The sequence below is a fragment of the Lycium barbarum genome, chromosome 4 (assembly GCF_019175385.1).
Source record: "Lycium barbarum isolate Lr01 chromosome 4, ASM1917538v2, whole genome shotgun sequence".
Classification (NCBI taxonomy): domain Eukaryota; kingdom Viridiplantae; phylum Streptophyta; class Magnoliopsida; order Solanales; family Solanaceae; genus Lycium; species Lycium barbarum.
The window spans coordinates 9,140,573-9,151,306 of record NC_083340.1 but is presented as its reverse complement, the minus strand read 5'-3'; the positions used below and the strand labels follow the sequence as shown (position 1 = coordinate 9,151,306).

The window sequence follows — 10,734 nt, the reverse complement described above, 5'->3', positions numbered from 1 at the left end:
AACTGCTCTAATTGCAGATGTTTGGATACACAATCAAATAAACGAACATACTGAAAGAAACTGCTGATATATATCTTCGACCCAGCAACACAACGTTTCGCTCTCCCTACGGTCCTATCTTACACAAAGTATATGAACAATTGCAGATTAAGAGAAGTTACAGATTTGCTGTATAAAAGCAGCAAGATCGGAAAACTTGAGCATTGAAGATGCTACCTAGCACTGAAACTTCAGCTTTCCGAAGTATCAAGGGAAAATGGCAGCATGTTGGAGAGGACAAGATAACCATAACAATGCTCGCTAAGCTAATAACCTACTAATGGTATTTATTTTAGTCAGATAATGGATTATCAGGGTCAATCTCATCTATTAATGATCCATGCCCTTCTCTCAAGCTCCCTTTTCTAAATTTCTGAGAGCTCTTCTGTTCCAGGTTACTGCTATTGGATAGGTACCTATATCTTGACTCCAAGACAGTTGGATTCCTTCTTGAAATCTGATACTTCTCTTTGCTTGTGACGTTAGAAAAATTGAATGGTTTCTTACAGATACATGACGATGGAAATTCATGGAACTCACGGCCTGGTTTCATTTCCTCAGGTTCTCCCAAGAAGCCTCTTTGGCATGATTTGACTTTTCTAGAGAATGTGGACCAATCCATCTTATCCCGAGCCATGAACAATGCACTGAGCCTTTTCGCATTTGGTCTGATTGTCCTCTTGTGCCCCATGTACCTCCTTCGGGTATGAAAAACAAAACAATGAATTTCCAAGAGCGAAACAAGATAGAATAGGAACAAAAAATGTTGAAAATGTGTTCAAATGTATGAAGTTCTAAATTGCAATTATCTCTCTAGCCTATGAAGTCCTGCAAGAATTATTGGTCTCATGGGTTTCCCATTCCACTTCAGTTTGGTATATGTATAAAACACATCTAAAGTTAATACTAATACATAACCAATTTTGTGCGTGTAAAGAAAAGACATGGTTTCTGTGCGCACCCGAAAGGTAGCGGCTGCGGGTTCCCATGTCATCAAAAAAAAAAAAAAAAGACATGGTTTCCCAGGAAAGATGACAGAGCGACTTCTGATTTCAATCTAGCAGCATATCATGGCCATAGGTTGAAGAAATTTATTCATAGAGCATAGGGAAATATACCATGCAACATTGCTAATGAACAGAGCAATAGAAGTAAAAAGTTTAAAAAATTGCTATAAAAGACGGTCAATAATACCTACCTTCTACCAGTGAGGATCTTTGCCATGTTCCCGTTATTGTTAGTGACAAAGACATCACTTTCATCACATACAATGTAGTCAATTGCAGCAAGACGAGAAGAGTAAGGGAGAAAGGGTTGAAGTTCTTCACCAGCAAGCATCTCTTTGGTATAAAAGTTTGGGAACAGCTCTCTTAGAGGCTGCAGAGTTTTCTCTCCACCATATATTTCCCCAGATGCAACGTAAAGGTACGTGTCATTTTTGAAGCCAAGAGCCCGCAACATAAGCCCTACTTCATGAGGTGTTAGTGGGCATTTCCCTCGTGTTCGCTCTTCATCAGGGCTCAACTCCTGAACCAGCAAAACATACAGAAATTTATATATGAGTTTCTGCTATAGCATCATCCAAAATTGGGATGGGATGGGGGGTTACCAGGCTGAAAAGCACTTATTGTTTCTGAAGAGGATATGATTTAATTTTTTAACTGGAGACCCAATTTGACAATATTACTTCAAAGTAACTTATTTTCTTGTAGTGGATATTACTTTTAAAATGCAATGGTGAAGAATTCACTGTAACTCTGCAGATGATTAATAGCTTCCAAGGACAGCAGTTATTATCAGATAGGATACTATGGAAAGAACGTCTCGTATAAATTTTTGTCCCAAAGTAGGCAACAAGAACAAGTATGGCCATGGAAATTGATATGGAGATACAAAGCACCCTATACATTAGAGTGCTTTTCATGGGTAGAGTGGCTAGAGAGGCTTGTTTAACCCAACACAGTTTACAAAGAAAAGGTATGACTATTTGCAACAGATGTATAACGTGTGAAGAAGATTACGAAGACGTGAAGCACTTATTTATCCACTGCAGAATCACAAATTAGATTTGAGACATGTTTTTTGAACTTGCTTAAAGTTAAATGGTACATGTCGGAATTTCCTAAAGACCTACTCTACTTTGTTGGAATAGAATTAGACTACAAGAAGACGAAAAAAAGTTGTGGCGGCTAGTATGGTGGACTGTGTGGAGGGAGAGAAATCAAAGATACTTCGAAAGCAGAAAGGAAAATACTTGTACATTAAAGCATAGGTGTTTATAGCTCTTAGCCTTCTGTGCAAAGGGCAGCCCGGTGCACAAAGCATCCTGCATTAGCAGGGTCCGGGGAAGGGCCGCACCCCAAGAGGAGTGATGTAGACAACCTACCCTAATGTATAAGAAGTAGACAGGAACGATGGTTAATTTCCTTGGTTCTTATCACATGTAGCTACTGTAGTAAGATGTAATAAGATGCATACTGTTGGGGTTGTCCTACTTCTCCATTGCACACTGGGTGCTATTCTTTTGAAGAAAACATTGCATTTTCCAAAAAATAGAAAAAGGAATTCATGGTAACTCAATCAATCATTGCTTCCCATAGAAATTACACTTTATCTATCTATTCAGGCTAAGTCCAAGAAAATAGCATTCCAAAATCCTAACCCAAGCAGTGAGAGTGCTTGAAAAGAATAATAAAGAGGCTGCCAGCAAGGAAGCAGGAGTTCACAAGCTTGGCAAGAAAATTGCAGCTCTACAAATCCTAGATAGACAACATGCATATCACCTACATTGGCATGTAAGGGCAGAAGCATAATTCTTCAGTGATAGAGATCTTACAGGTAAAGTAGCCCATCGTTTTCTTATCTCACCCAGTTCATATCTTTCCTTGTCACCGCCACCGTAGTAGCAGCCAGAGAATGCCAACATATCTGGTTCAAACCTAGAGCACATAATCAACAGAAAAGACATGAATAGTAGAAATCACAAAGTCGACAGGGGCGGGCCTGTATTGGCTATGGAAGATAAGTATCACATGGCATCAGTAAAATTCTAAAATTTTATCAAGTCTAAGTTGAAAACTCATGCCATAATTTTCTAATTTCTATAGCGAACGCAGACGCTCAAGTAACACCTCGAATGAAGGCAAAATACAGGTCCCTTCTTACCAAGGGAAATGAATTACAGCTTATTTTAATTCATTTTCTTTTCTTTTTACCTAGATAAGTGAGTTCTTCGCTATCTTCATTACCATGCCATAGAGAGAGAACTCCCAACCCTGAATTTAAGATGAGATCCCTCCCTACAGTACAACAAACTTGAACTGAAGTTCATGTGCATAGCTCCAGTAAAAATTAGACATATACATGTCAAACTCAAGGGCCTTGCAACTTCAGTTCTCAGTTGTATTTTCACTAACGTTGCGTTCTTAAATTGCTAGGGAAAAATTAAGCTTACAGTATCAGAAGACTTAACTTTCTAAATGCACCAAGTCAAACTAACCTCAAGTGAACTGCAATGAAACGTTTTTCCTTCTTTCGCATACGCAATACAAGTTTCAGACCAAGATTCCTTATAGGTTTCGTGAATCTTAAGGCATGATAATTCACACGGCAACGTAATTTCTGTAGCTCTTCGTCGAGGTCACTAGCAAGTCGATAGTCAAACTTTGTCAACTGAAGGACCTGCATGCAAGGAAGCCCAGACATTAACAAAATGTTAACATAGTCATGCACTTCCTGGTATCCTGTTTTACTTTAATAAGACTTGATCAGCTTAGGTGAACTGTGATATTGATGAACAAGAAAAACAAGGAAAGCTCAATTCAAAAGAACACGTTAAGAGATTGTGCATACCTAGTGTGTTCCCTAATTGGCTAGGTAAACTACCTTCCAAGAATGATATTTCCTAAGTTACTTGGACTCAGGTGCGGGTGTCCGATACGGGTGCGGATCTAGATGTCGGATCCTTCATGATCTAAATTTTAAGATTGGGGGATACGGATCTAGTTATTGATACGGGTGGGGGGATTCGGCTAAAAAAATTCAAATATCTAAAAATAGAGTTATAAAACCTAAATTATGGAATATTATGTGGAAAACTTGAGGAAAAAAATATTGATCAAGAGGAGAATCCCCAAAAGAGATAAAAGGAAACAGAGTGACATAGAAATTTGTATATACAAGGTATTCCATTTTCTTCAATTTCACCTTAGCTTTAGTTTTGATTAAAAAAATCATTGAATGTGTCCAGAATTTCTACGTCGATTTTGGTCAAAGTATCCAAAATCGGTTGACTAGTTCGGGTACGGATCCCACACCCATGTCGTGTCGACACGGATGCGGCACCGAAAGTGAAGAGTCCGAGTAACACATGATATTTCTTAGGAAAGCATTAATACGTCCATCTCAAAAGAAAAAAAAAAGGTAATAGTATATGAAGACTAACTGCTATAGATTGTGCATACCTAGTGTGTTCCCTAATTGGCTAGGTAAACTACCTTCCAAGAATGATATTTCCTAAGTTACTTGGACTCAGGTGCGGGTGTCCGATACGGGTGCGGATCTAGATGTCGGATCCTTCATGATCTAAATTTTAAGATTGGGGGATACGGATCCAGTTATTGATACGGGTGGGGGGATTCGGCTAAAAAAATTCAAATATCTAAAAATAGAGTTATAAAACCTAAATTATGGAATATTATGTGGAAAACTTGAGGAAAAAAATATTGATCAAGAGGAGAATCCCCAAAAGAGATAAAAGGAAACAGAGTGACATAGAAATTTGTATATACAAGGTATTCCATTTTCTTCAATTTCACCTTAGCTTTAGCTTTAGTTTTGATTAAAGAAATCATTGAATGTGTCCAGAATTTCTACGTCGATTTTGGTCAAAGTATCCAAAATCGGTTGACTAGTTCGGGTACGGATCCCACACCCACACCCATGTCGTGTCGACACGGATGCGGCACCGAAAGTGAAGAGTCCGAGTAACACATGATATTTCTTAGGAAAGCATTAATACGTCCATCTCAAAAGAAAAAAAAAAGGTAATAGTATATGAAGACTAACTGTTGCATCTGAAAGGGCGCATACCCAAAACATATATACAGAATTGAGCAAGCCGACAAGGCCGCCTAGAGCGTCTACAACCAGATATGACTAGCTCACTCAGAGAAAAATTGATTGACTGCTAAAAACATCTCTTGCGTGAGCTGAAGCAGAAATTATAATGTTACTTGTGAAAAGAAATGGAAAGCATAATAGCTGCGTTTGTTACTTTTCCACTTTCCTAGTTGCTGAGCAATATGAATTATTGTCCTTTCAAGAACACATTTATAGACAGAGACCTACAACAAATATCATGATCATGTTAACTAATGACCATAACAAAAGCTTTAACAATGCTGAAAAGACCTTTATGGAACAAAAGATGATGAATAGTCCGACCATGTCATTATCTTTTATAAATTCCAACCATGTTATTATGCGGCTAGGCCCAAAAAGAAGAGCAAAAATGGTATTTTTTGGCAAAAGAACTGACTGGCTTGGAAACAAGTTTTAGCCATGTCTGGTATTGAGACTGGTTAGGTTGGCAATGGGCTAAGCTAATATCAGAGAACAGAGATATTTAGATCCTGATCAAAGTACATCTTTTGCTCTTGCAGGTCAACATAGAGCTCAATGAACAGGAGGTCAGGCACCAAATGACACACCATTTTTCTGAAGTGCAATACTATTTCTTGAGATTAGGTGTTTCTCACAGATATGAAGTGTTGTTCAGCACCAAATATTACTTACCCGTCTTCTTAAGAGTATAGGCAATACTTGCTCCAAGTAATATTCAGGCTCCGATTTTCTAGGAACTCGCATGGTATATGGGGGTTTTTCCATTGACATCATGACCTTCTCTGGAACCCTTTTAATAATTGTGACATCCTTCGCGAGGTAAGAGATGAACCAACCAACATCAAAAATGTTGGAAAAGTCACTGCAAGTAAACAAGTTGTCTCAGTAAGAAAAAACCACAAACTTGCTTAAGAAATTGTGATCTACCATGAATTTAAGAGATACGCATACTCCTCCAATAAAGTAAAAGAAGCAGACAAACCTTTCGTCCTTCCAAAATGAATGATGATCCAATTCAGGTACAACTAAAGTGGCATTGAGAATCCGTGCAACAACTACAGCATCAGTTATCTGATAAGCAAGAGATACATTTCAAAATTTAGATGATTGTGACATGGAAGTATACGAGCAAAACAGAAATATCACAAGAGGCCCCAAATATAAATAAAAGAATAAATGTAAAGTCAATTTTTAATAGAGAAAGTCAAGTAAAATATATTAGGTGATTTCTTTCAATCTGACTAAGCCTTGATCGGCAAAGTCTCCCGGTACCTGTGTTGGTGGGAGGTAGCAGGTACCCGATGAAATAATCGAGGGGGGCGCTAGCTGGCCCGAACTCCACCGTCATCAAACAAACAAACAAACAAAAAAGCAAGTAAAATATACTTACGCCGGTTCTTTGTTGGTTGAGACCTCCACTAGTTGCAATAAGCAGATATCCATTTGAAGATCGCTCACGCTCAGCGGCTACATTTCATTTTGGAAACATTATATAATATGGTTATTTTTCACTAGAAGTAAAGAGTAAAACTGGAAAATATGGGATACAGAAGTGAGTTCCATTGCATGACAGAGAACACAGAACAAAGCCTTCAAACAGAAATTATCACAGGTAACCACAAAGATGCCTGTAGAAGGTTTTGAAAAGCCTAATTCTCCCGACAACTAAGTTGTTTTTCTTTCTTTTTAAAATAAGTAATGGATACTTTTATTCATGATATCCAGGAAGAAGAGAATTCTGGGAGAGAATTACAAGCGAAGTGTAGCAACATTACGTATTGTTTAATGTACAAAGTAAGTCTAACATGGGTTCATAACCATTTATATCAGCCATGTCTCACCATAGTGAAAACAAAAACATACATCTTTATTTGAGTCTAATTTAATATCAAAAGGTCTCGAATTCCATTCTTTCCATGAGCTTGATAGAAGTATCAATAAACTTACAAGAAAAATGAGGGCCTCTCTCACTGCATCCGTAGTAAAAACTTGAATACCTTGATTTCCAAATGTCAATCGATGCACGATGATTTCCATCCTGAAAAATATCATTGAACAAAAACGTGATGCTTAAATATACCAGGACACACAACGCAAAAACTTAGTTTTCACTGCCATGCATGGTAGTGTCGTTGCCACAAACATTTGCTTTTCCGGTTAACTCTTGGGTCAGATTACCAGCAATGGCATAACTTCTCCAATAATTTATCTAATAGAAGAGAATCTTTCGTTCACTCATCCACAAAAATCTCTCTTTAATATCTAAGAGAGGTCATCTCCAAATGAAGACATGTCCTTTTTTAATTCTTCTACTACAACTATAATGCCTCAATCCCATACTAATGAGAGTCCTCAATATGCATTCTGTAGGATTTGGACCACCCTGTTCCAATACTCAATTATTTTAACTTTCAAGACAAATTAAGGGTTCTTTGAGGAAAAAAGACAATTAGAACTGCTCTAATGCTTGTAGTTTCGTAACTACCAACATACAGATATCTAACAACCCATTAAAGAGTCTGCATGAAATTTCCCAAAGATATTAGGTCAACTTGTGCAAGAGAAGAGCTATACCCATTGAGCTTCAGGAACATTACCTAATTCCTAAAAAAATCCTTTTTCATTTCCCCCTAAGACCCTTTTCCTCAATCACACTGGAGCTTAAAAGGGTCACAGCATAAGGTAAATTTAACATTTTTTTGTAAGTAAATTTTTCCCACAGACCATTTTTCCTCAATTACACTGGAGCTGAAAAGGGTCACAACATAAAGGAAAAAAAAAAAAAACCCTTTTTTACAGGTAAAATTTAACATTTTGTTACATTACCAGTTATTCCTCACAGACCATCTTTCCTTAATTACCCTGGAGCTGAAAGGGGTCACAACATAAGGGTAAATTTAACATCTTTATGAGTAAAATTTAACATTTTTTTACATTACCAGTTTTTTCCACAGACCATTTTTCCTCAATTACACTGAAGCTGAAAAGGGACACAACACAAGGAAAAATACAACATCTTTTTATGAGTAAAATTTAACATTTTGTTACATTACCAGGTTTTTCCCACAGACCCTTTTCATCAATTACTCTGGAGCTTAAAAGGGTCACAACATAAGGAAAATTCAACATTTTTCTACGAGTAAAATGTAAGATTTTGTTACATTACCAGTATTTTTCCGACAGACCATTTTTCTTCAGTTACACTGGAGCAGAAAAGGGTCATAACATAAAGGAAAACTATAACATTTTTTTTATAAGTAAAATTTAACATTCTGTTACATTACCAGTTTTTCCCACAGACTCTTTTTTCCTTAATTACAACAACAACAACATAACCAGTGCAATCCCACAAGTGGGTATGGGGAGGGCAGAGTGTAAGCAGACCTTACCCCTACTCCCTCAGGAGGTAGAGAGGCTGTTTCCGAAATACCCGGGCTCAAGAGAATTTAACATTTTTTTCCTCAACTACACTGGAGGTGAAAAGGGTTACAACATAAGAGAAAAATTAACATTTTGTTACATTACTAGTTTTTCCCACAAACCATTTTTCCTCACTTACACTGGAGCTGAAAAGGGTCACAACATGAAGGAAAACTTCAACATTTTGGTTACATTACATACCAGTTTATAGAACCAAGCTCGTTTAACAAGTCTCTGAGAATACCATTCAAGATTAGATGCCACGTGTCCAGTGAATAGTGAAATCAACCCCAAAGCAAACAGCATAAATCCACAAATAGCTGTCCATCTAATCGGCCTCCTCGCCGCCCCATACGACGGCGTACAAGAAAACACCAAATGCCACGTGGCCAGATTATTAATATTATTATTATTATTATTATAATTATATCTCCACAATTTGGCTACACCCATTTGTAAAGATACTAACTTTCGATCTTCTAATTATACCCTTTTTGCTCATATTACCATTACCATCAAGAAAACCTACACAACCCTTTTTTTTTTCAAGAAAATCACACAAAAACTAATAAAATGTACTGTTTCTCTCAATAAATTAACTTCTTTTTTTTCTTTTCAAGAAACCCTAATTGGGTTTTCACTGTAGAGTGTGGGGTTTCCAGTTTCTACACAAATCTGTCACCAAAAAAAAAAAAAAAAAACTGTAGAGCTTTTTTCAAACGGGTGGAGTATGAAAGCGCTCTTGTGGTTTTTTTTTTTTTTTCTTTTCCAAGAATAAAAGAGAGATTTAAAGATGGAAAATGGTTGAAGAATATTAGTAGTGTTAAAATGGGAATGAGAGAAAAAGGTGATTATGAAGAAAGGAACATAAGTTAGATGACATAAATGGAGGTGAATGCTTAAGAAAGTATAGCTTATATTTTCCCCCCGTTAATGAGGAATGATGACATAACGGTGACATGTAATTAACCAACGGCGTTTCGTATTTGTGGAAATGGGGAACTATATATTATTGTTTTCGCTTCAAAATAATTGAGGTTTTAGATTTGACTGGCGTTTGGATATGTGATTTGAAATTATGGAATGAAATCAGTATTTAAATATGCATTTCATCTCGTGGTTTCAAAATTTTTAAATAGAAAACTTGACTCATAAGTTTATATTTTGTAAAGAAAGACTCATAAGTTGGTAGATTTTTTTTAATAATTACTCTCACCAACCATTTACTAACGTTTATTTATATCTATCATGTGGGAGGATTATATTAAAGAGTAGTTACATTACTATTCATGTTAAATTTTCTTTTTTATTGAATTAAAGTTTGATCAATTGATGTTGTATTTTTTAGAAAGGCTTCCTAGTAGCGTATAATTTTGTTATGAACTATGACTTACTCATTTGGTAAGATTGTATAAGAGTTGAGAATATTTTGATAGTTTTCACAACTTGTGGGGTTTTTATGTCTAAAAGAAAAAATACAACTTAAGAAATCCAAATTGCATGTCCAAACATGATTTCAAATCATGGTTTCAAACCATGTCCAAACGGCTCCTTGGTATAATTAAATTAAAAATGTGTCAATGGTAAATTTGAAAAAAAGAATAAAATACTTTCTTGATAGACTAAAATCTTAATTATTCCTGACATATTTTTAGAAGCTAAATCCTCAATTATTTTGAACTGAAGTATTTAATTTGAGGATGTACAAAATAGGCTAGGCAAATAAAGGGGGCTATATTTGGAAAAAATGAAAAGGGGATTTTATTAACTTTGGAAAAGGAGATTTTATTAATAGAAATTAACTGGCTTTGGGAAGTACTTATAACTGAAAATTATTAACTTGTTGAATTACTTTCTCTAGCTTCAATTAAAACAACCACTAAGCTACAATTTGAACCCTGATGCAGGATCACGGTTGTGAGTTGAGTTTCGTGCACTTTTTGTTTTACGGTATATGCGCCAGCTTGTGACGGTATTACGACTAATTCTACGTGGTTACTACTATTTTTCATAAGTATAGATATTTTCTCCGTCTCAAATTATTTATTTTAGTTATTAAAAATAGTTTTACCGAGGAAATGACCTTAGATAGGAGGGTTTGGAGGATCCAAATTAGGGTAGAAGGCTAGTAGATAGTCTCGTTATCCGTTC

The 10,734-nt window shown here is 36.2% G+C and overlaps 1 protein-coding gene across 1 annotated transcript; it reads right to left on the bottom strand.

Moving 5' to 3' along the window:
• Nucleotides 1–38: 38 nt before the first annotated feature.
• Nucleotides 39–9,482, bottom strand: LOC132635128 (O-fucosyltransferase 29-like). Its single transcript, XM_060351385.1, has 9 exons — nt 8,785–9,482; nt 7,111–7,201; nt 6,554–6,630; nt 6,146–6,234; nt 5,836–6,025; nt 3,539–3,720; nt 2,876–2,978; nt 1,238–1,566; nt 39–737 (listed from the first exon to the last, which is right to left on the bottom strand). Exons 1-9 carry the CDS (start codon nt 9,034–9,036, stop codon nt 332–334), a joined length of 1,719 nt encoding a protein of 572 aa, XP_060207368.1. The 5' UTR covers nt 9,037–9,482; the 3' UTR covers nt 39–331.
• Between the last annotated feature and the right edge of the window lie 1,252 nt (nt 9,483–10,734).

Coding starts and splice junctions, on each gene's coding strand:
- LOC132635128 (XM_060351385.1), bottom strand. CDS start 9,036: ATGGGTGTAGCCAAATTGTGGAGATATAATTATAATAATAATAATAAT. Junction 7,202..8,784: donor GAGCTTGGTTCTATAAACTG/GTATGTAATGTA, acceptor GATATTTTTCAG/GATGGAAATCATCGTGCATC. Junction 1,567..2,875: donor AACGATGGGCTACTTTACCT/GTAAGATCTCTA, acceptor TTGCTGGTTCAG/GAGTTGAGCCCTGATGAAGA.